Genomic DNA, 27046 nt, shown 5'->3' on the forward strand with positions numbered 1-27046 from the left:
ACATCGCGGAAGGGGGGGGGGGGTTCTTCCACAACCTTGCTTCCTTTTCTCGACTTAGCAGTCATTGGATTTTTAAGGGAAAATTAACTTTTTTTCACACCTAAGCAGCTTTGTCGGCATTCTCTGTTAGAGGCGCCTCAGGTGATTAGCAATATACTAACCCATTCTCAAAGAGAGAAGGCAAAGCCTGGAAAGGTGTACCTCCTTGAACTGCACAGGACAAACAATACACCTTAATCAACAGGGAAAAGGCTATTTTAGAAATGGTATAGACTGTTAATTTTGGGACATGAGAGAAAAAATTCCCTAGTTTAACATGAAGAATACAACATGGACTGTCTCAAGATGCTTCCTTTGAAACAAGATTGTAGGACACGTGGGCATTCCTTGTGTTTGGATAAGCAACGAAATCGGAAGGGGGGGGGCAGCTGGGTATGTTTGAGCACACTTCTCCCAACATGTGGAACCAGCTGTTGGAAGAAGTAGTATCTGCAGAGTCAGTCAATATCGTCAAAGCCAGATTAAACAAACGTTAGAAGAATCACCCGCTTTGCTTTGACTACAAATCTAGAGATGATGTGTATTGAGAGATTGTAATCTCAGGTGTATAGGCCTATGTTCATTCTCACCGTATATTGTATTGAGCTGTACACTAAATAGACTAACAACATGGACTGTCTCATTGTTGAACCATGCGTAAACCTGTACTTTGAAGATCAGTTGAGTTGAACAATGTAGAGATTTGGTGAGATTGTTATTTTTTCTGAAGATGGATCAATTTTTTTTTTCATGTCACTCGTTTAGAGAAGATTTGTATCAAACATTTTTTTATTGTTTCTTCAGATTAAAGAAAATTGCACAAAAACTTTATTATGTACTTGTGGTGCCACTCCTGGCTTCAGATAGCATATTCTAACAGCAGTAACGTCTTTGCAAAGTGTCAAAAAACAACACAAACAGTTAATATAAACGTATCTAAATTGGCAAATGAAAAAGATGGATAATAACGTTAACGTTATGAATGAGTCACTAATCAGCAAGTGTTAACAACTAGATTTTGTGAATGAAAGCTAGAAAATATGAGTTAAAGTACAAAATATATTTTTTACATCAAAAATTTTACAGAAATATAAAATATACTTTAAAAGACCAGAGTTTGAGAAGTTTTAAAGTCCTTCAATAAGAAATAGACAAAAGTGTTTATTTCAAAGTTCCATTTTGTGTATGTAGGAGTTTACATTCTGGGTGGCTGCGTTTACTGGAGAGATAGAAGCATGCTTAACTCTTTACCGCCTGAATTTTTTTATGCAATAAATAAATTTTTTAATCATGAAACTAACACGTGACAGAAGTTAGCGTACAACTGCTGCACGAACATAAACAAACTCCTCATTGTTGAACCATGCGTAAACCTGTACTTTGAAGATCAGTTGAGTTGACAAGCTATAAGAGTAAGAAATATTGTTATTTTGAAAGGTGACTTGAAAGTAAAATTTGACAGTAAAGTGTTGAAGAAATTTCAACCTGGGGCATTCCAGTTAATATTTCTAGGATGGAAATTGTTGGTGCTGTGAGTCAACGCACATTGCAGGTGTCACCCGTAAGAACTCTTATTCATGTTTACCAAGTTACATGTTTTTGTAGGTTTAGTTAATTTGACATATGGACTTGTTACTTGTTGAGTTTAAAACGATTTTTACTCATTGGAAGATATTGAGTTAACACGTTTCTGTGAAAACTTGAATTTGCTTTTGAAAATGAACTGCCATTTTAAAACACATGACTTTATTATTCCCCGAATATCAATTTCTTAAAACCTCTTAAGCTTAAATCTCAAATTTTATACATTTTCTAGGTTCCAAATCATGTAATGGATTTGATCAGATTTGGAAAAAGGATTCTAGATATAAAGTTAAGTATCATTATATCTTGATTTTAATCTTCATAAAGGAGACAAAAATAGTGCAAACCTATTCTGTTCAGGAAATTAATTTTACTCGTCATTAAACGAGTTTTCTTCTACTTTATATATATATATATATATATATATATATACACACACACACACACACTTGCAGGTCACCCAGCATTGGCCGGTCATAAAATACGCTTAAATATGATATTTTGATAAATGCAGATTTTGTATTTATTATTATACTAGCCTGGGTGCCCTGCATTGCCTGAGTGTTTGAAGGTGTGTTGAAAAAAAAAAAAAAGGGGGGGGAGTAAGCAGGCAGGCTTGAACCCAAACAGCAAAGGAGGAAAAGAAAGTGAAAGAAAACCTGACGTTTTACCTCTACTCCATGATGCGACCAGAAGTTCAGAACGTTGAAATTAGTAAAGTCATTCCAAATGATACGATGACTTGCAAAAATGGCGACACAAAAAAAAAAAACCGACCCTCTTTGTAGAAAACTGCCTAGCTAGGGGTGAAGGAATTAATGTTTTGAGCCAATTTTTTTTATATTTGTTGTCCGAAGGGGCGAGCTTCAAAAGGATACCGATCTTGTGAAAATCCGTTGCCTTTGTCAAAAGTTTTTACGAGACATACAAACATACATACATGAGATTTATATTATACTAGCGGGGGGTACCCGGCGATGCCCGGGTGTCTTGAGGTAAATCAAAACTCCGGGGGGGGGGGGGGTAAAAATAAATAAAAAATGTTTTGGTAGGTAAGTATGAGAATCGAACCCGTACCCTTGAGTTGGAAATTAATGTGTGAAAAAAAAAAACGGGCGACGTTACCCATTAGGCCACCGCGACATACAACATTCCCAGGTTTGAATTTATTTATTAAGCTATAAAAACAGGCGTGCGCAATAAAAGTTAACTCTGCTACTTCCATTTGACCTAATTAAGAAGGTCAAATAGAAGTCACACAGTTGTTTACCCAAGTTTGACTGTTTTTATTTTTTTCCCCCCAACATCTGTTGGGGGGAGGGGAACCAGCTCCCAATTGTCCAGATTGAATAACAATTGTCTGATGTACAACATTGATCAAAGCTGGACATTTCCCGGCGTAATGCCGAGGACTTGTTAACTTTGAATTAGTTTCACTTTTTATACGAAAAAGCCTCTTCAACACGCAAGGAGCCAAAATAGCAATAATTTTGTAAAAGTCGACGTAAATAAATCTAGATGTGACGCACTTTCCCAAATCGTACATATTATTATTTAGGACCCATATAAACAGTTGTAAGCGATCGTAACGACCTTGGAATCGTGTGCGAGAAAAGCCTTTTGAAGACATACACAAAATGTCACACACATTTTGCCTTTTATATATATATAGACTAGTGGGGCTAGTATAATATAAATATAAATATACACACATACAAACAAACATACATTTTTGCTTTTATATTTATAGATTGGACCCAATATATAATAATGATTTAAAAAGTTAAAAAAAAAAAAATGACTTGTGCACCACCATTGACAATCGAAACCAAAACGTTTAGCTTACAATTTACTTTTTCCTTTGACATTAATGCCTGAGCTATGAAAACATGTTTGCTGCAAGGCTAAAAATTAAATCATGAACCAATAGCTATTATGCTAAACATGCATATTCATAATGCCGTCATGCGACCTTCACCTGGTAAATTCCATTTTTTTAAAATTTTAACACTTTAGTACCGATTTCCCTCAGCTAAAACCCAAATATAAAGTTTTGCATGAGTTTGAATACCCTATATAGTAAGTGTCATGTCTGTAGACCAAAACCTAACGGAGGAGTTTGGTAGGCAAAATTTTTTAAGCAAAAATATATACGTATACATAAATAAATATATATATATAAAAAGATGTTTGTTTACTATAACCTTTTTGCGCAATATTACGCAAGTATAAGTCATGTAGAATATCTGCGTGAATATAATTACACGTAATAGTTATCTAAAGGTGATCATCCCATAAGAAAACCGAAAAAACTAATAGGGAATTAATTAAAATTAATGTTTAAAAGAATATGCAAATTAACTAGATCCTTTCGAGATGAATGCAATTCAACACACCATATATAACAAAGTTGTGTTTTCATTTTAAATAAATAGAAAAAAGTTTTTTTAATATGAATTACAATACACACAAAAAAAGCTCAAATTTATAGGAGTACACACACACACATATATATATTACAGATTATGTACTTAAAAGCTATATGTACATATTTCAGAGCCACATCTTGTTTCATTAAGGTGGATTGATTTTTTAAAAGCTGTTAAATCCATTCAAATCATCAATGACTCAAAAAGTGAAAACAAATTGAAGAATTCACTGATAGTGTTCCTTTTTGAGAAAGTACCGTTTCAGTGAAGGCGGACTGTATGTTAATATGGGATTAAACAGTAACTATGCATTATTTACAGTAATATATTATCTATATGAATAAATTAATTACAATATTTTAACTAATTTCATTTCGGTGTTTAGTTTCTCCGATTTTCTTTAGAATCCAGTCCTAATTGGATGGTTGTTAGCATTCCTTAGTGAAAATCGTGCAGTATCTTTAACACACCTAAAAAAACAGCATTAGTTCGGTAACCACTGCCACACTGAATGCATCAATTATAAATGCAATAATCATACAATGTGCAAATTCGCTTAGTGGTTTCTGTCAGCTTAATAACCTGTAGCAGCTACACATTTTGATGCACGTTTTTTGTAAATAGGCAAGTTTATAACTGATTGAATTTGATTTGATTTTGGAATGCAAATAGTTTGTTGGACTAGTTCTGTAATGCCGCACCTAGCTACAGGTAGTGTATTTTTAATGATACTAACATCTTTGAAAAGTGCCAAGAACAGTGCTAATGCTTAATATACATGCAGTTAAATTGGCAAATGAAAAAAATGAATAAAAACATGAATGGGTCACCAGTTAGCAAGTACTAACAACAGAATTTGAGCAATTAAAAGGAGAAAACATGAATTAGCAAAATATACTTATGCAAACAATTTTACAAAGATATAAAAATATACTTTGAAAAACCAAAGCTTGTTGAGAAGCTTTAAAGTGCTTGAATAAGAAGTAGAGAAGAGCATCAGAAAGTTTGTTTCAAAGCTCCGTTGTGTGTATGTGTATGAGCTTACCTTGTGGGTGGCCAAGGTCACTAGGTGTTTAGCAGCAAGCTTAAAGGAATTTAAATGTGGCCATTCCAGTCTTCTAGGATGGCCGTTGTTGATGCAGAGAGTTGAGGGATGTTGCAGGTATTATCTGGAAGAACTGATTTCAGTTTATCAAGTAACTGTATCTAAGTTTGTGTTAGCTTATTATTTTAACATAGACTTGTTACTTTTGGGGTTTTAAGCATTATGGGAATTACAGTTCCACAGCTGACCTCTAGTGGCAATTTGACTTTACGTTAGGCAATAATTTAGGTTGCAAGTATGTCATGCTGGCAATTTCAATGACTATACAGATGTAAACATGTGCTGGGTTGCTTGTTTCCATGATGCATTCAAATGACATACATTGTAAGGGATGCATACCCGGCTAATGGAAAAGGAAGGGGACGTGTGTATGGTTGGTTTCTCAGGATCTCTTCACTAATTAGAGAAAGAAGAACACAATATGCTGGACATTGCTACAGAAGAAAAGATGAGGTTGTCAGTGCAGTACTGTGAGATCCTAAACACAGAACCGCTAATGTAGGAAAACCTGTTACAACATACACAGAATTATTGACAGAAGACATTAGCATACAACTTGAAGATTCTTGTTTAGTCTCAAAACAGTTTCCGATGGTTAGTTGTTCTATACAAGTCCTGGAGTAGACAGTTCTTGAGTTGAACGCCACAGAGCAAAAGATTCTTCCTGTGTTGACATGAAGAAAACACATGCGAGGTTGCTACAGAAAAGGTTTAATTTTTATGGAGCAACTCTGGTTTCTGATTTGTTGGTAGCAGAACGTGAATTAATTTAATTCGTCAGTTCCTAACAGCATCGTTTATGAATAGAATCTCCCGACTGTCAGAGAGACCATACCCTCATTAGTAGTCAAAAATATTGCCACAAAGATCTTCCTTAGGCCATGGAAGATAAAGACCTGTGGAGAGAAAGAGTAAATTTGGTTCAAACAACTTGTCTAATACAATGATGCCTCTTCCAATGGGAAACCATGCCAAGATCATTGACCCAAGGAAGGTAATGTTCTTAGATGGACTCCAGATAAACCCATGTAAATAGACTGTCTAGCCATTATCCCTAGTGCAGATCTTGAGTAATCAGCTTCTGGGTGGTCGAATGCTGACCACCAACAAAAGTCAGAATCTAAAATTTCCTGTCAGGGATAAAGACTCTCCAAAAGATGGAAAGGGGAGGCAATCAAAGCCAGTTTTCCAGAGTGGGGGGGGGGGGGGCAGTTGATTTTTAGTGGTCTTCAGGAATAAACGGTCTTGTGTCAGGTTAGATTTGAATTTTTTTTTTTGTTGATCGGGATAAAAGATTCCTTTTTGCAAGTTTGTATTCAACCTAAGAAAACAAGTACAAAAGCAAAAAATGGAAGGTGCACAGACAATTGAAGATATTCTCTGGGTGGAGGCTAGCCACCTAAGAAATGTTTTCTTTGTTTGAAATAAAAATTGTAACAGCTACTGACTGTCATTAAATGATGGAGCCAAAACATGTATGCCTATTGATGTGCCAAGTGAATGTTGCATCAGCATTTAAACCATGGCGTGAGCAGGTCATGGAATGAAATGGATATATATGCATAAAGATCGAAAGAAAAGAAGAGAAAAATACGCGTGGTGAGTTGGAAGATATACTTCACAACCATGTTAGTATTCTCCTCCTACACTTTTGAAAACAAGCCGGCCGATTTGTGGATCCTAGATAGAATTACTGCAACACAACAACTGATTGTAACTAAAAACAAAGGACTGCTATTAGACCAGGAAAGAGAAAGAAAGAACACATTGTGTCGTGTTGTAAATACGTGTCAACAACTTGTGTGTGAAACTGAATGAAATAAGTAATTTTTTCTTTCACTTAAAAAGTTTGTGTCAAAGTTTTATTTCATTTGCGAGTCTCAATGTTTGGAACATTTTAGACATAATAAATGTTACAAGATAATGTTCATCATTACATGGGGAATCGTACTGCAACCGACCTAACTGAAAAAAGTAATGTCCCTTGATAAGCTGAGAAAACAAGTACCACTTGTAATCTCCCAAAAATAAATACACCTATGCTGTTTTTAAACTGGAGTTGTGGTTTTTGTTTGGAAGGAGTATTCTTTTGTTGCAACACGAGTCAAACAACAACACATAGGACGATCACGATCTGTGCAGTTAATAACAACGTTTGTATTTTATTTATTGACTTACATAATACCTATCAAAAATAAGATGGACATTTATAGGTTGGTCAGCATATCTGCCTTGAATGTACATGTTTGTGAACAGAGTCTATGAAAGAAATCGTAATCTCAATTTTTAAACATTGTTGGAAATATTTTTAACAAGACTTTAGGGCAATTTGCATAAGTGACTTTATGCAAATTACCCACTATCACTTGAGGAGAGGCTATATACAAATACTAAAAAAGAACCTTGAATGAGAAGAGCTCAAAAAGAATTTACCAAAAGAATGAGTAGAGCTCAAAAAAAAAAAAAAAAAAAAAAAAAAAATTTCCTTCTCATCTTTGTTACCTAATTTTCTTCAACAAAAAAGAACATTCTCCAGAACAACCGTTTTGGAAACTACCAATCTTCAAACTGACATAAGTATTACCCTGTATTGTATTTGTAATTATAATTGAATATAATTTGTTTTTGAATGCAATAACCAGTTGGTTTTTAATTGTCTCTGTCCAAAAAAAAAAAAAAAACAAAAAAAAAAAAAACGGAAGGTTATTCTGCTACAAAAGATTGTTCTTTTCTATATAAAAAAAAAAGGGTGTTAGAACTAACTCAAGAAAATTTGTAACAACATTTATTTTTATTTTTAAAAACATGAATCGATAAAATTCACTTACACATTATATATGCAGAGACAAAAAAAATATATAGTTGTAAGTGTTTATTTTTTATTTTTTTTCTCTTCGACTAGTTGCCTACTGAGGCTGAAAAGTCTAGGCCATTCTATTTGAAATACTCGAGTTTTTTTTTTTTTTGTTATTACACACAATATGGAAGTATGGAAGTCTTATTTGGAGATTTAACCCTTTCTTTATCCTGATAGATACTAGCCATTAGGACAAAAAGGGTTAAATCTCCAACTAAATGCGAAGATAAACACAAAAGAATTGTAAAATCAAGATATTGTATTAATAAAATAAAAGACAATCTCAATTGTAGTCAATGTAACCTCTGAACTTCTTTAAAAGGTTGTGAGAATAACACTAAAGATGAGAACAGTAGTCCAAATGATAAAAATTATCAATCCTCATCCAAAAAATTTGGAAACAGTCTCAATTTTACTAACAATTTAGTTGCATGTTTTATTGCAAGCCAACCATTTTATTACCAAGGTTTACGCTTCTAACTCCCTGAATTATAACTTCCCAGATTTTTATTTGTAGGCTTATCACAATGATAATGCCTATCAAAACAATCTCTAAATGATTCATGAACTGAAGGCCATGACAAATAACACCCTACCTGAGAATTCATCCTTCAAACTCCTCGGCTTAACATTCATGGGCAATATGAACTGGAAAAAATATATTGAGGACATTGCAAAGGCTGCTGTAAAGAAGGTGGGTTTCCATCTATCGTGCTAGAAGACTACTCACACCTGAAAATATCCTGTACCTCTATAAAGCCACTATTCGCCCATGCATGGAGTATTGTTGCCACATCTGGACTGGTGCATCTACCACTAGTCTCTCTCTCTATCAAACAGGGTCCAAAAAGTTTTCAATCTCAGAGGTCCCACTTTGTCAACTAAGCTCCAACTCCTGTTCCATCGCCGCAATGTTGCATCTCTCTGTCAGTTTTACAAGTATGTTAGTGAAATGTTCTCCAAAGAACTTGCTGCACTTGTACTCCCTTGACGTACATATCTCCAACAAACTCGCTTAGTAACAAAATCACACCCCTTCACTGTCAAGGTCTCTAAATGCCAGAAAGCTTTCTACTCAAATAGTTTCTTCCCCCAAACAACTATTTTGGAATTCTCTTCCTGCTACCTGATTCCCTAACTGTACTGATATGCAGAAGTTTAAATGTAATGTAAACCAACATCTTGTTAATCTTTCCTAAAAATAATGTAACCAACATCTTGTTAATCTTTCCTTAAATAGTGGCCACTTCCGTCCAAGTGGTGATATACTATTTATTCCTCATTCCTTTTCCAATGAAATGTTATTACTATAAATAATTCAATAAAACTTTTTCAAATTTGGGTTTATCTTAAGTAGGAAAACCCCTGGAGTGAATATGGTTTTGTAGTAACTGAGATGTTTCTAGTTAAGAGTAGGATAGACAATTTTAAGTATTTGGAGACCAAGGATGGCCAATGACACCCATTATCCCCACACTTTTGAATGGGCATGTGCCTAATTTGTTCATAATGTAATTTTACATTTTGTGCAAATATTTCAAATATATTTGGATTGCAGAAAGTGTCGTGAATTTTATTAATGATTACATTGGAGTACTGCTGCCACATCTGGGCAGGAGCTGCTAAAAACAGCCTATCCTGCCTTGACAGAATACAAACTATACTTTGTGGCTTAGTGGGGGATGCCCTTTTCTCTTCCCTGCAACCTCTCTCCCACAGAAGAGATGTTGCGTGCCTGTCTTTGTTTTATCGTTATTTCCATGGCAGGTGCTCGTCTGAACTCCAATCTCTGCCCCCCCTCTCCAATCTTTCACGATAAACACCCATCTAGCTGAAACCACTGTCAATAATTTTCCCCACTATTTATCTGTGCCTAAATCAAAACATAGATTCCATGAACAAAGCTTCTTTCTTAGAAGTGCACGCCTGTGGAACTCTCTTCCGTTTACCTATTTCCCACCTGACTACAACTTGGAGGTCTTCAAGTCCAACATAAACAAATTCCTGATGAACCGCCCTCTTAAGTAAAACACCTTATCGAATCTCCAATACTAACGATTACTACGATACTATCACATTGATTACTGTACATGCAATAACTCTTATCCCCGAGTGGCTTCCGAGCCTTGATAAGTGGTGATCACCATGTAAAAAAAAAAAAAAAAAAACATGGTGGCATTTTTTATGTAACGAATCATTTTCTGTTCTCATTTATTGTGATTGACAAAGAAAACACTTTTAAACTTTAAGCATAACAGATTAAAAAGCACAGAAACAAACGAAATTTGTTATCAAATGAAAACATCTAAGCATAACACAACATTTGTATTTTATTCATTGACTTACATACTACCCGTCAAAAATAAGATGGACATTTATAGGTCAGTCAGCATATTTGAATTTACATGTTTGTGAACAGAGTCTATAAAAGAAGTAGTAATCTCAATTTTGAAACATTTTAAAAAAATTTTTTTTAAATGAATTGGTAGAATTTACTTACACGTGTGAATTCAGGTTCCTAATATTTTTATGGATTTATATTTTGTATCTCCTCTCCTTCATTCTGAGTTGTATGGAACGATCATGACATTTGAAACATTATAATTTATAAAAGTTTTACTTATGTATTAAGTGTTTTTGAAAAAAAAAAAAAATGTTTTTTAGTTCATGTTATATCAATATATAGTGGATCTGAAGGAGTTGCCCACCCTCTCTAATATTTTTTTATTTTTTAGAGTTAGCCTTTTTTGGAATTTCGCTTTTTAAAATAATCTAAAAAAAAATAAAAAATAAAAAAAAAATAAAAAAAGCTAAATTTGTCCTAAAAACCGTCGAGTGGTTCTAAAATGAGTGATCGATTTACTAGAATGTTGCATTAAAAAGTGAGCACACCCTTACAAATATTTAAATATTGACTTATTTTTCATAATTTAATGATAATCTGGTAGACTAGTGACCATTCGATAATAATCGGTTGAAAAAATTGAAAAAAAGATGAAAACAAAAAAGAGAGAGGGGGAGGGGGCAAGCTCCTTCAGATCCATCTAATATATTTTAACTCACACATCTTCAATTTTTACAAGCGAGCGTTATTAAGAGGCACTTTATTTTCGTTTATTTAGAGTATTTTATTTTACTGTTTTACTCCATTATTTACATGGGATTTAACTTGTGCATCATTTATTTGAATTTATTCATTTGGCACATATGAAACTACAACTTGAAATAATCGACTGCTTAACAAACAAGTGTGTATTAGTTACAAGCTGGCAGATTTAAAAAAAATAATCAAATATAATCAGATATTTTTTTTTCTATTTTTTACATAGGAGTCACCGCTTATCAAGGCCTGGAGGCCACCCTAGGATAAGAGTAAGGTGTTAGATACATGACAAGAAAACACTGATCAGTAATAGTGGAAAATGGGCAAAGTAATTATATAAGAGGACGGTTCAACAAGAACTTATTTACATTAGACTTGAAAAAAACCATGTTATAGTCAGCTGGGAAGCAACCCCATAGTATTGTGTTTCAGAGGCAGGCAGTTTTAGGAAAGAAACTCTGCTCATGGAATTTTCGCTCAGTTTTAGGCCCAGATAGAGATTGAGGGAAATTGTTGACAGTTGTTGTAGCTAGACAAGTGTTTGTGCAGTTTTGATCCACAAGAATAGTCTATTTTGCATTGCCATGCATATATTAATCATATGTGCTTTTTAATCTTTGTTCTGGATTTATTATGCGTTATAATGTAGGATGGAGGTTTTAATTGATGGTGATTATTGAGGTATTTATGTTGAAAACTTTTCTTGTGATTTGGTTCTACTTTTTGTGGAATCTTCAACTGTTTTGGACATGCACATTAAATGCTTTGTTTTGCACTTGAAATATTTTTGGATTTTAAAATAAACTTTTTTTTGTCTGAAGAGAATCAATATTTATAATCTTATGATTCATCGAATGACTTAAACACTGCTTTGAAACAGGTGTAAACAATCATTTATATCTTGTTTTATGCTCCTTATTTGTAACTTTATTTGGAAAAATGTAGATATTAGCTTTATTATTATTATGGGAGTTATAATCTCTCAAAGGGCATTTAAACTTACAAACAACATTGGTTCATTCTAATGCTTTAAGGGAAGTTATTTTTAATTCTAAGATTTTGGGTTTTAAATCTCTTGTAAATAATGAATTTAATTTTTTTATTATTATCATCATCATCAATTGAGGATATGTATCTGTGTATCATATATTTATGGCCTTTTCTTTAATTTGAAGTTTAGTTGTATTTCGTTATGGTAGTATATGTTAGAATCTAAGATATGATGTTGGGTATTATTATTATTAGTAGTAGTGTCTAAAGTTTTGCATAATTAACTGATTTGACCATCTGTGTTAGGGAATTCGTTGTTAATAAGAGATTTTTTTTTTTTTTGATCAATGTTTTTTCAGTGGGAGAGGTTAATTTTGTGCAGTTTAGGAATTTTTTAACATGTCTATCTTGTAGTGATGGGATCATTTGCTATTAAAATTTAAAAAGCTACAATTTAAGTTGATTGTTTTCTTTATAAACAGAAGTATGTATATATTAATACCATAGTACCTTTAACGTATGTACGCATATCATGGTTTCCAGATTATAAATTATTCAATCAGATTCTATTTATTAAAAAGGAGGATAAGCGATAGCATCCTATGAACATTAACTTAGTACATAGATACACTAATTTGATATTCATAGTAAGTTACCACCTTCTTCCAATCACCGAAGACACAATGTAAAAAACAAAAAAAACAAAAAAGCAAAACAAAGAACATAAAAAATTTTAAAAAAACGCTTTTTGGGACATACGTGAATTAAAAATATACCTTCTTGGGCTTCTGGCTAGGATCAAAGAGTAGTATCTGTTCTGTCTAAAGATGGTATAATGATATCGTTGGGTTTCTGTTCATGCCAGGAGTTCATACAATGGAAATATGTCATAGACTCCTATAATGATATCAAGATAAACCGTAATAACCAGATATATTCTGACACTATATTAACCAGATTACTTAGATAAATACTTTTACAGTTTTAACAAAAGGGCTACAATAATATTGCGGGTTCTCCATTCACAGAAGCAATGTATTACATAAGATGCCACTGGAATGTCTACAGGTCCTACTAGTTAAACATTAGAGGTGTCAATAAGAATATCAAGGAATAGGATTTTATTATTTATGTTTAGTTCTGCAGTGAATTTAAGTAAAATCGAAAAATAAAACAGGTATAATTAAGCAGAAGATTTCTGTTATTTTTAACAATGCTTGCTTATATATGTGTATACTTATATATATAACTAGTGGGGGTACCTGGCGTTGGCCGGTTGTTTGGAGGTGTGTGTGTGTAAGGGGGGGGTAAATTAAAGAATAAGCGAAGTAATAACCCTGTTTAAACATAAATAAAAAACGATGTTAAACTTCTTTAAAAAAAATCGGCAAAATAAAATTTAAAAAAAAAAAAACAGCGAACAAACGTAAAACTTCTTTAAAAAAGAAATCGAAAAAACACAAAGCATAAATCAGGGACAAAAATGATGGGCGTGTTCGGAAAAACAAAAAAACAGTGTGCCAGTTGGCACAGTTTAATATTCAAATTTGAAATCGTTAAATACAATTTAAGCGCGCAGTGCAATTGATTGTTTTGGCGCGTTAAAAAAATGAAAAATGACACCCACGCAAATTCCGGCGTGACCTTTATATACCAAAGGTGCGTACGTAGTTGAAAGCACCCCATGTGATGTCTTCCGTCCAATGGAATTCCTCCTAGGACATATTTTAAAACTGATTTTCTAGAGCTCGTTTGGAGCCGATCAGATCATATATAAACATGCACAAACACAAAATCTATCTCTTTAGTCTTTTAGCCTTTCGAGCATTCTTTCGTCTCTTTAAACTCTTCCGACTCATTCAACGCTTTCTCATTAGGACTTGGCACGCGTGCAAACATCAATTATTTCATTTCCACTGCTCCGCGCATTAATACTCTCTTTTAACAGACGAACATTAATATTGTCTCTGTTACATATTTGAACATTCAAAGAACACAAAAAAAAGAGACTCTCCATCTTTCATATGAACTCAAAAAAAAGAACTCTGAAATATTGAGAACTATGTTTTAACTTGTTATTGTTTGTTATTTCTATTCCGGAAATAAACCTCCGTTTGTGTTGCACATAAGATTTCTTATTTTCATTTTTATTATTTGTGGAGGAAGTCAGTTCCCAAAAAAAGGCCAGGCGACCCCCACAATAGTGAACAGCGCAAAAAAAAAAAAAAAAAAAAAAATGGCATAAATAAACCTTTGATTAAATTCGTTAAAATTCCATTCCAATTTTTCTAAGCAACTAAGAAATAAAGAAAACCCAAACCGGTGTTCTTTCATAAATGTCTCTTGTGGGCGTCCTGCAACCATGTTAAGTGGTAGCGGGGGAAGGAGGATTTATTAGAGAGAAAAGATTTTACCACTTCCATAGATTGTAACCGATTTTGGAAGTGCACTCTCAGCAGAAAGAATATAGGAATCTACGATAATTGAGGAAGTGGACAGGTAATAGGCCTATAACACATCTCAGATATTCTGCTGCAGTTTGTGCATATTACATTTGCATGAAATGTCTTGATTGAGGGGGAAAAAGTGAGTTCATTTTATATATATATATATATATATATATATAGGGATATAAAATAAAAATCTTGATATTGAAAATTTTGATAAGGACATCTTACTAACACTTCATGGATTTACTGATCACCATACCCAATACAAACTTTTTATTTTAACTGGATATCTGCAACCAAAATTATTGGATATTGCTGAGTATTCTTTTTTATTTACCTGTAAACTTTTATTTTCTTTAAAAAGCTCTTTTCTCTACCGTTTTCAAAAATTGTGCTAACCAGCAAAAATAGATTTTTATCTATATATTCCTTTTGCTAACATTTTTTCCTCTGAGGAGAAGAGCCTATCTTTGAAACTCCATGGAATAAGGAATTTTTTTCATATTTATCTCATATTGTTTTGAATAAAATATTGTAAATTTAATTCTACAATATTGTGAAGTTTTTTACTTTTGAAGGAGAATGGAATATTATATCTGTAAAGAATAGAGCAATTCCTGTAGGAGATCTCAAAGCATAGCAGAGGAAAAATAAAAGTTAAAATAAAATGACAAACAAAAACTTTGCTCAATCTCATAAATTGATTTCCACCTAATAGGGCCTTTTAAAATGAGTGAGGTAGTCGAAATTTACCATCCAACTAAGGAATGATAAAAAAAAACTACATGCCGTTTTGTATTTCTTGAGTAAATACAAAATAACATGTATTTACTTAGTAAATATGAAACAGTATTTTTTTTTTTATCAGTCCTTAGTCAGACAGCAAATCTTGACCAGTTCACTCATTTGAAAAGGCCCTATGGAGTTGAAATAAATTTATGAGATTGGGCTTAGTTTTTTTTTTTTTTTTTTAAACATATATATATATATATATATATGTGTGTGTATGTGTGTGTGTGTGTGTGTGTGGTGGGGGAGAAGACTTTAAATCCTGTAGTGATGTTAAATCATATGGTTCAATGAACAAAATATGCAGTAAAAGAAAAAAAACAAACACTCTTTGTCTTGTTTTTGACTAGCCATCCTCATACAATGGGAAATGGATTAGTCATCGATAGCCTGCTTATGCAGCAGATTTTTTGGCTTTTGTCCAGAATTCCTCCATATTAAAAAAATAAAGAAAAAACTGTATAATGTACATACCCATGACAAAACGAAAATATAATCCAAAAATTATGTAAATTGATCCAGTATATAAAGAAAATCATTTCCAAGTGATTAATGAAAATTCATAGGCATTACAACAGAAATCTTATAAGTTTTTAGTTATTGTTGAGTTATTTCAATTTTTTGAGATTTTATTTCAAAATGGCAGGCGAAACAGTCACTCCTCTGATACTCATAAAATTTGATTTTTTTGTAAAAATTAAACTACTTGATCAATTTATGTGATTTTTGGAATATGATCATTTCGTCATGGGTTTGTACATTGGGAATGGTACGTTTTGGCATGGCCGATTTGGTATCATTGTTTCAACTTGGCCGATTCAATGGTGTGGCCGATTTAGAAGAGGGAAAATTCAGCGTGGATCATACCAATCAAGTTTTATAAAGATTTTATAACTTTTTTTTGCATGAAGAAAAACAATTTGAAAATAAAATCTCGGTGTTGACGACTGAGTGTTGTTTGTTTTTGTGTTGTGTTTTAAATAAACAGGGTTATTTTTAAGTCTTTTTTTTTAGATCAAATTAAATTTTTTTTTCTTTTAATAATTTTTACTGCAATTTTATTCAAAGAAAAAAAGTATCTTCATTTACTGAATTAATTAAAAAAAAAAAAAAGAGAAAAACTGACTATAATGAAGCACTAATTTAACTGAATCAGTCTCCTGTCGAATCAGCTAAACTGAAACAGTGACACTGAATTGGCTAAACTGAATCGGCCACACAAAAACATACAAAACCCATTTACAGATTTTTCTTTATTTTTTTAATTTTTTTTTTTTACATAGGCATCACCATTTATCAAGGCCAAGAGGCCACTCGAGCATAAAGGTTAAAGAGTGTACAGTAGAAATTGGACAATATAGTAATCGTTAGTAATGGAAATTCGGTAAATTTGTTAACTTATATGGAACGGCTCATCAAAAACTTGTTTATGTTAGATTTGAAGACAACCATATTGTAGTCAGCTGGAAAGCAGGAAAATGGAAGACAATTCCATAGGCGTGTAGTTCTAAAAAAGAAGCTTTGTTCATGGAGTCTGTTTAGGCACAGATAAAGAGTGGGGGAAATTATTGATAGTGTTTTCTGCTAGACGGGTGTTTCTTGTAAAAGTTTGGCGAGGGGGGACCATAGATTGGAGCTCAGCCGAGCACTTGCCATGAAAATAATGATAAAGCAGAGACAGACTTGCAACATCTCTTCTGTGAGAAAGACATACCCTATGAGGCTACAAAGTTTATTTTGAACTCTATCAAAGCAGGATAAGTCCTTTCTAGCAGCTCCTGCCCAAATGTGGCAACAGTACTCCATCCTTGGACGTACCTGGCTCTTATATAGATAGAAAATTGCATCAGCAGTGAGATATCTACTGGATCAATAGAAGGATTCCACCATTTTTCCAGCAGCCTTGGCAACAGATTTAATGTATGTGTTCCATTTAAGATCAGGAGTAAAGGTCAAGCTCAGAAGCTTGTCAAAACATGAGGCCTCCCCAAGACTAGAGCCATATCGGAGGAATTGTGGACAAAAACCAATTTTTTTATTTTTTATTAAAATGGTGAACAAAACGTTTCTTTTATAATTATATCAAATGTGCTTTAAAATTAATTTTTATTGGAGACTGATTAAAAAAATACTCGAATAAAAAAGAGATTTTAATATTGGTCAACATGGATTATGCAGGACTTTCTTTTTAATCTTGTGGAGTAGTAAAAAGTGCACTTTAATCATTAAAATATCACCCAGAAAGATTTTTCTTTTTTTTTTTTTTTTGTACAGCTTATTTTAACAATTATAAAAAAATATTTCAAAAATATATCTTTTTAGAGTATATTATATCAGGAATTTTACAAATGGAATCATGCATTCATATTCAACAAGCGTTTTTTTTTTCAATAGTGAAGGGTCTATTTATGCAATATATGTGTTAGATTTTTTCCAAGGAGAAATATTGTTATTGCAATAAACAAAGTAGTTACGGATAATTTCTTATCTATTCAGATAAATTATTGTGAACAAATGATCTTAGTAGTAGAATTGTGTAAGATGACTGCTTCTATATACTATTCTAGTACTAGTTTACAGGCAACAGAGGAAGAACTGAATTAAAAAAAATTTAAGTCATATGGTTATAACATTGAGAAAAATAGTAAAAGAAAAAAAAAGACCCTGGCATTCAAAGGTTTTTTTACTTTTTCCTATCTTCCCCCTTCACCACCAATACTTTTATACACAGACAATACATTCATTGTTTTTTGTTTTCTTCATTTTGAAGAAAATTTTTGCATTTTGTTTTTTTACAGAAAAATAATATACATCTCCAATTTTTTTAAACAAGAAATGAGATTTCGTTGGATGAAAAAGTTAATATTTCTTGCTGTTGTAACTAAAAAACAAAAACTTATTCAGTTTTCATTCATGAGTTGAGTGTAAGTTGTCCGTTCAAGCTCTTCCAAAGCTTCATCATATTCATCACTCGGGTAACCAAATTTAGTCATCACAAAACGCTGGTGAAGAAAAAAAAAAAAAAAAATTGGAAAATAAAATAAGGAAATGTAAAAATCTGATTATATATATTTTTTTATCAATCATTCTGACTACACAAGCATCTCGGCCTTTCGGACTACCTAAGCATCTCGTCCTTTTAGACTATACAGCCATAAGTCTCACAACTAAGATAGATTTTTCCATTAATAATATACAGTTTCATTTGTTGATATGAAAAGTAGTTGACAAAGTTATTCTCTGTTGATTCCTCATAGCAAAGTTCTACTGGAAAGTCTGTTTACTGTTAGATAAAAATAAGTCACTACAAAGGTCCTCTTTAAAGCTTTTTAAGTAAAATTAAATATAAATGAAAAAGTAATCTTTAAAAAAAAGTATGACAGCTTGTAAAAGTACTCCTAAAAAGTCATCCTTTCGCCTTTTCTTAAATTGATGAATCTTTACACTACCAAAATTCATTGCAACATTAGTTAGTTGATACATATTCACCAAAAAGTTCATAATGAAAAGTTGCAAAACTCGGTTAAGCTTTGTTTTTTTCTATTTGTATGTTTACCCCTCCTGTATTTTTTATTTTATTTTATTTCTAATTCCATATTTCTATCAATTTTTGCTTCTTGACTCTTCTTTTAATTAGAAATTTATTTATTTCCCTAGCTTATATGTAGACAACTACTATTAGATAAGCAATTCTCTCTGCAATATAGCTTACATACATTTTAAACAGAAATTGTAAAAAACAAGCTCCTACTGAGAGTTACTTAAAATCACTTAACAAAAAAACAAAAACAAAAAAACAGTTGAAATTTTTCTATTAGTTTAAAAAGGAAGAAGGTTTCCATAAAACGATGACTTCCAAATAGAAAAAACAAATGCTGAATGGAGATTAAAAACAAAATATGGAGTTACAGTTTCCTATAATTAATTTTTTTTTTTCACAATTACCAATTCTTGTCTATAAATGAAACACACACAGATATATGTGTGTGTGTGGAGGGGATTAGTTTATAGAATAGTGGACAAGCAAGCAACATATTAGTAGAAATAATGGCCAAACACATTAAAGCTGGACTAAAATATTTTGATAAATTGATTCAACCATTTTCATTTGGAATATGATCAAATGAATTGATGAAATATCTTAGTCCAATTTTAATGATGTGTTTGTGCCATTATTTTCTGTTTTTTGCTTGTCCACTATTCTATAAACTAATTTTCTATTTTGTCTGAAACTCTTGTCATATTTACTTCCTCAGTCATATATATATATATAACTTTGTAATATTGTGTAGATCCATTTAAAAGTTGAAAAGTCTGCATTCTTATTACAATGAAACCTCTAAAACATGGGTGTAAAAAAATGATTAAATTCATATTCATTGCTCCATAAATGAAAAAAAATAATAAAGTTTTACTTACCTTCAATTTTAAGTAGTTTTTGATACCAATGCTCTGGAAATAAATTAAAAATTTTATTTCATTTTGTTATGATGTGATGGTCATTTTCTCTATTTCACAACTATATGGACTCTTCTAGGCATTATGTATAGGGGAGCCTTCAACAAAGAATGAAGCAGTCTCAGAGTAGTCTTCATATAAAATACTTTTTCTCTATTTCTATAAATGCACACTCTTATAAATATACCACCGTATTGTCTTATTTATTATCAACCCTTCAAGACCACAACAATTTAAAAACTGATAAAACTTGACAAAAAGATCATCTTTGCACATCATCGATACGAGAGACTATTGTTTCCTCTAAAATTTAAGGCTTCTATTAGTAAACAAACCAAGGTGTTATTTTATTTCTTATATTTTTCTTTTTTTAAATCACCCAAATAAGAGAATTTAATATTATAGATTAATGATGAAATTTAAGTTTTGCTCCACTTTAACACACTCCAAAATATTTTTTTTGTTGCATTAATGTATTGTTACTATTAAAAGCGACTCTACATAACTTGCTCCAACTAAATTTTAATATGACAAAAATAAAACTCAGTAAGAGTTCACTTCCAACGTCTCAGTCATCGTCATCAGAAGTAGGTAGCACTAATTTTTGTGGCTCATCAATACAATTAAATGGAAATCTATTACATATATATGCCTACTCTATAACTCTTGAATGATTTTGACGTTTCTTATTTGGAACAGAGATTTTATGTATTAATTTGGGTTGAGTAATATAAACTCAAACATTATATATATTTTTTTAGAAGGTTGCATTTATAAAAAGTAGGAGACATTTTTTTATTTTTTATTTTTAGGATTTTGTGAACTTCAAAAGATGTCTATTTCCTTTTATCAACATTTTTTCTTCATCATATCCTTTTTATGTCAAAGAAAAGAAGCAAACTTTCCAATTGTTTAAGAGGAACACATATCTGTCTCTGGTGAGTTGTTTGATTGGTGAATTTCCACTATTCAACAAAACACGTGTAAGATGTACTATATTAACATACGAATAAAATACTATGAGTGTGAAATAAATACATTTTCAGATTTTGGAACGAACAAGATTATATGTAAATTACAAAAATATATATGGCAATTAAGCTACACAGAATTTTCCACAAATTTATTATTGTAAAGACTTGTCAGGTTAAAATGCATGGAATTCATGTTACTGGATATTTTTATATACACACATGGTGTTAAGTTTAGCTAGCTAACCAATCAGATTCATTGTTAGTTCTTATCATAGGTCATACATATTTTTAAAAGTTCCTTTTCTTAGTTTAATTACAATTTTTTCCATTTTCTAATTTTAATATTAAATTTAAATTTTCATATTTTATTACTAACTTGGGTGCCTGGCATTGCCAGGGTGTTCGTATGTATGTGTTGAGAAAAAAAAAAGTGGTAGTAGGTAGGCAGGCGTGTAGGAGGAAAAGAACGTAAAAAAAAAAAATAAATAAATAAATAAACGTTACATCTTTGCTGTTGCATTCAGCGCCAAACCAGAAGTGGCAAAGCTTTAAATTAAGGCAATTAAAAAATTATTTAAATTAGTCAATCAAAAATATTGGTGAAGAAAGTGACCCCACCCTGTAGAAAAGTGCCCAGTTGAGGGTGAAGGAATTAATGTTTTTAACCAATTTTTTTATATTTGTCGTCTGAAGGGTTGACTTCAAAACGATACCGATCTCGTGAAAATCCGTCGCTTCTGTCAATTTTTCGGCAGATATACAAACATACATACATACATAGATACATTTAAACAGACATGTGAGATTTATATGATAGATGTTCCGACTTTTAATTCATTTAATTATTCTTCTATACCGGCCTCCAAACATGGATTCAACACTCTTAGAAAAGGAAAACAAACCACTAATACTTACCAAGTAGATGACAAACATAAAATATAATAGACCAATGATGGCTGTGAGTACATACACGTACCAAGGCTGTTTGCCTTCCTGAAAAAACAAAACAAAAAAGGAATTGTTAGTCATTTTTTCAAAACTGAACTTTTGTAATATTTTGGAGGGAGATTTTGTCTTTTGTGCTTAGATCTCATTATTATCATTAATATTAATACGTGTCTCTTATGTGTCTATATATGTGGTTGTGTTACCTCTAGTGTGTGTGTGTGTACATATATATATGTATATACATATACGATGATAAAGTCACCATACTCCTTTTCTGTTTTTTGGTCTTTTCTGATTGATTCTTCCCGTCACTGGTTGATGCTGTAAAAGAACATCTGACAAAAACATAACGCCGATTTTCTGGCATGGATTACTTATTTGTCTATAAGTGAATGCCAAAATCCAAAGCCAAACTCGACACGTCTGCTTCACTCAAAATCCGGAGCCAGACTCGAGATGTCTGTTTCGCCCAAAATCAGAAAGTAGACTGCGAGCAAAAAAAGATATTTTCCTCTCTTTCCTACTCTCTCTATTTCTTTCTTTCCAGATTTTCTTTCACACAAACTGAGTGACATTTCAGGTGACACTGTCAACTCTAGCTACAGTGATTGACATACGTCAACCCTAACTTTTTGAACTCTTTTTGCACTAACCAACCTGCACAGCAAAATCACAATTTCTAACATGTTGGCGTAACCCGGGATAGATTATATATCACTTTGTCAACATTAAAATAACTTTTGAAGGGAATTGTAATGATAGTTCAACATCTTCTGTTGTTTATCTGGAATGATTGGCAGGAGATGATCTTAGGGTCAGCTAGAACACCACATGAAAAATAGATAGTTGTTCGGTTAGCTTAACTACGTGATATTAGAGGAATTTGAAATTAAATCCAGATGCAGCTAGAATTTTACAAAAGTCATACATCATGTTAGGAAGTGAGGGTTAGGATCCTTCGTTATCACTATAAACATTGTCAGAAGCAATTCTCATAGTTAAGGTATCAGCACTTCAGTTAAGTAAATAAAATTTTAGTAGATATTTACATGCTGCACACCTTAGCATGATGCTACACAAGATCAGAAAGTGAGGATGTTTAGCTATCACCCTTAAAGGAGGGGCACTCTGTTCTAGCAAAAATTGCTTGGGCATCCTCATCAGCATTTTACAGTAGGGGCGCCTCAGTCAACAAGCAATAAACTTGCCTCTCCCAAAAGCCAATGAACCCCCTAGGTAATACGCAAGCAGTGTACCTCAGTCTGATAGATAGTGGGCCACGGCAATAGCCCATCACCTGTCAGGCTGATTGTCAAGAATGGATAATTGACTAGTACTTTCTACTCATTCTCTAAGCAACCACAGTAGCAAGGAGACTCATCCTCTAACATTAAAAACAATGGGAGGGTAATAAAATACCTGCTAAAATAACAACTAAAAATAACAACTGAACATGTTGAAATAATAAAATCTTAGCAAGTTAAAGTTGTCATCATAGTTTTCAAGAAAGAAATATTAAGAGAACCTCCAGTTCGCAAGACAGATGATATAACAATCATCTTCAAGCAATTGAACACCTTTTACAATGGAATGTTACTTTTTTATACTGGAAGTATCAGACTAGTTAAGTCCAAAATGATATCAAAATTTAGCTAACATTTTTCGGTTCTTATTTACAATTCAACCTAACTAAATGAACTACATGAAAAATCTGTATGATTTATGTATCCGTTAAAGAAGGGAAATGTCATATTCTAAAAATTACGAAAATTGAGTAAGCAGTTTTATTTTTATAATAAAAATAGTTTTAAAACTATTAATGTGAAATCGGTAGCATCATAAGGCCGATCTCACAAGTTTGAATTATATGTGGACTTACCAGCTCTTTTTTTTTTTTTTTCAAGATGAAGACGTGAAGTGATCCTTTTTGCTTTATCATATGATTTAGTTTTCTTAATTAAAATTAAAACTATTTGATCAATTTACATAATTTTTGGAATATGATATCTTTGTTCCATGATGGGTATGTATATCATAAAATTTTTTCTTTATTTTCTGTTTTGTTTTTTTTTTAAATTATGTTAAATTCTAAATAAGAACCCATATTTTGTTTGAACAGAGCATAAAATTTTAGCATTATTCATTTTTTATGATGCTGGTTGCAGAAAATATTTAGTCTTTAACCATTTTGAGCCACAGAAAATCCTATGGCAGCAACCAATTCCATGATTGTCAGACAAGATGGAACATAAGTATGTACAAATGGAAGCCAGTTGTATTGTGTGTGATATCAGTAATAAGACTTACTGAAGTGATAGTGTCCATTGAGAGTATCTAGACAGAAGATAGCCATTTTACAGAGTTGGCCACGTCTGTACGTATCTGACTTAAATAAAAAAAGAATCACCAGAGTTCAAAGGAAAACACTAACATTTTCTCTATAATAATATCATTTTTATTTATTAAATTTTGTGGATGCTTTGGCAAAGACTAAAGGAGTAAACTGACAAAAAATAAAATCTGGTTTGGAGTCGCAATATGTGAATGATGAAGCACTGCAACATCTTTCTGGCAACTCCTGCAATTGTGCTAGCTTCGATTGTATTGGTTTGCCTTTTTGTTGGACTTTGTCTGCAGCGCTGAGAGAGGGACCCTGGTAACTGGGCAAACCTAGACCTCCTTATCATCCACCCAGGCCTGTATTCAGAGAGCCGACTCCAACATTGAACTGTATAGCCATAGCAGATGCTGCAATGCACCAGACTAGATGCAGAATGCCATTGTCTCATTAGACAGAAGGTTACCATTAATTATCTTTATTTAACTGAAACAAAAAACACAGGCATATAAACATGTGAGTGGAGTTACGGAACGCATAAAGGTAATATAATAATTCCAGTTAGACTTCGAGTTTATTCCTGCCCTTGAAAAAATAAATCCAGGCTGCTGAGCCATTTTAATACAATCTTGTAGGGATAGCCACCTTCCGTTAAAAAGTGGCAATCATCACAGCCGTGGGATTTTTTTTTTTCATCAGCACCAAAATAAATGCCATTTCTGAAATTACCTTTTCACCGTTGGCGGTGGTATTTTGTTAGTCCTGTACAGTTCAAGGAGATCCACGCTACCAAGTGTTTTTTTTCTCTTTTTGAGAAGGGGTTAGCTTATTACCAGAGGTACCTCTACGAGTGAATGCCGATGGGGCTGCCTAGGCATTTTTTTCAGATCAGAGTGCTCCTCTTCGGAGGTGCTGGCTCTTCAATCAAACTTTCCAACTCTAGTGTCACATCTTTTTGCTGTGGTAGAGATATAAACCCATCACGTGGCAAAATGAGTAAAATTTAATTGAAACAATTTGATTTGAACTTTTAAAAAAAAAAATAGATGATGCTGAAATCTCGTCAAAATGTTTTTATAAAACCTAACCTAACATTGAAATTTGTATTATTTGTATATTGGGCACCATTCTCACAATGTTTCATGCTGATGTAACGTTCAAACTTCTTCAGGTGTATCTTGTGGAACTCGGGAATCTGCCGAACCTGGGAATCTTTGTCTAGTTCGGTAATCTGTACAGAATTCTGAATAGAATCTTTTATTGAATCCATGAAAATAGCAGGAATGGGATGTTTCGGCATGACTGATTTGGCAGAGGGACAATTCAGTGCTGACCATGTCAGTCACATCTTTATAAAGATTGCATAACTTTTTTAAAAAATTAAGAAAAACAATATGAAAATATGTAACTTTAACTGTTTTTAAGAAAAATCATGTTTTTACAAAACTCTTTTTGGTTAATTATTTTATTTATAATTTAAGGACTAAAAACTTAAAAATATTTATTTTTTTGTTTTTAATTAAGAAAAACAATATGAAAATATAATCTCGTTGTTGACAATTGAGTGTTGTTGTTTGTTTTGTGCTTTAAATGAACACGATTATTTTAAATTTTTTTTGTTATTTCTTAAATCAAATTAAATTTTTTCTTAATAATTTTCACTTTAATTTTATTCAAAGAAAAAATATCTTCATTTACTGAATTAATTTTGAAAATATAAAAATAACTTTGACTATAAAAACAAAGCGCTAATTTGATGCCAAATCCCCTCTCCCCCCCACCAAATCGGCCACACCAAAACGTACTAAACCCAAGGATAGCATGCTCTTGTTCCATCAGCCATGATCAAGTAGAAGTCTTAAGTAATTTGAAATTGTATTTTTAATATCGCCCACATTGAGGATTAAACCTTTAACCTCCAAAAGAGTGTCATTTAGAAGTAAATGTACTTAGTACTTTATCCGTTACGACATGGGTCCTTGCGGATCATAATACAAAAAGATTTCTTTGTATGTGTACTTTCATGTTGAATAGTTGCAAACCCATAATAATAATTCATAATAATAATGAAGCATTAAATCACAAGTACTCCAGGTGTGAACATATTTGAAACCGTTTTTCTGGGTGGAAAAATTCCTTTGCATTTATCGATGAAATTATATCAAGAAAACCATTAAATCTTCCAATGAAAAACAGAAACCGAAAATATAAAAAAAAGGCGTCATCCTATTTAATGATTAACAGCCTATTTTGCTGATGTTTAACAGAATTTTACATAAATTTTTATGCTATTTGAATTTTTTGGGTTAATGAGTTTCTAGTGAAACACCACTGATGATCAGTGATGGTGGAAATTGTATAGAAATTAATTATTTAAGAGGACAGCTTAAAAACTTGTTTATGTTGGACTTGAAAACGACCAGGTTATAGTCAGCTGAAAAGCAGCTCCAGGGTACTGTGTTCTGTAGACGACAGTTCTGGGATAAAAGCTTTGCTCATGTAATTTTCGTTTAGTTCTAGGCACAGATTGAGAGTAAGTGAAATTGCTGATTATGGTTTTAGCTAGTCGTACTGAGGATGATTTCTTTCTGAAAAGATCAAGCTTTAAATACTTACGATGTATAAAATGACAAGATAAACGTTAACGGCCATATCAAAAAGGGCAAGGAACCACACAAAAACTTGTAAAATTCTGAAAAACACAAAATAAAATAAAAATGTTTAAATAACAAAATTATTGTTGTGGCCCGGAAGGGTCACTAATGTAAACGCAGATGCAGATATGGGCTAGAAAAGATAATTTGTATTGAAACAATAGAGTATACAGAGAGCAACGGTTGTAGCACATACAGCCAAGATTGCATACTAAGAAGTACACAAACCACCCAAGAGCCGTACCTCTCTGTCTATACAGTTCGGAAGAGTTCATACCTTGTACATGGGTGAGTTCCCACAACAATTATGTCTTAATATGTAAATACA

The 27046-nt window shown here is 32.4% G+C and overlaps 1 protein-coding gene across 8 annotated transcripts in view; it reads right to left on the bottom strand.

Annotated features, from left to right (window-relative positions):
• Positions 1 to 7927: 7927 nt before the first annotated feature.
• The window catches only part of LOC145284844 (natural resistance-associated macrophage protein 2-like), a 131039-nt gene continuing 111920 nt past the window's right edge, over positions 7928 to 27046 (bottom strand). For all 8 annotated transcript variants that reach the window (XM_080133828.1, XM_080133831.1, XM_080133824.1 and 5 more), the window contains 4 exons: positions 26681 to 26756; positions 21694 to 21771; positions 19766 to 19798; positions 7928 to 18348 (listed from right to left, as the gene is read on the bottom strand). In XM_080133828.1, coding sequence (XP_079989954.1) covers positions 18247 to 18348; positions 19766 to 19798; positions 21694 to 21771; positions 26681 to 26756 — 289 coding nt within the window. In that variant the 3' untranslated portion in view covers positions 7928 to 18246. The remainder of the gene's footprint in view (positions 18349 to 19765; positions 19799 to 21693; positions 21772 to 26680; positions 26757 to 27046) is intronic.

This window comes from Euprymna scolopes, chromosome 9 (genome assembly GCF_053919585.1).
Source record: "Euprymna scolopes isolate OS-2025 chromosome 9, ASM5391958v1, whole genome shotgun sequence".
In the NCBI taxonomy this organism is placed as follows: domain Eukaryota; kingdom Metazoa; phylum Mollusca; class Cephalopoda; order Sepiida; family Sepiolidae; genus Euprymna; species Euprymna scolopes.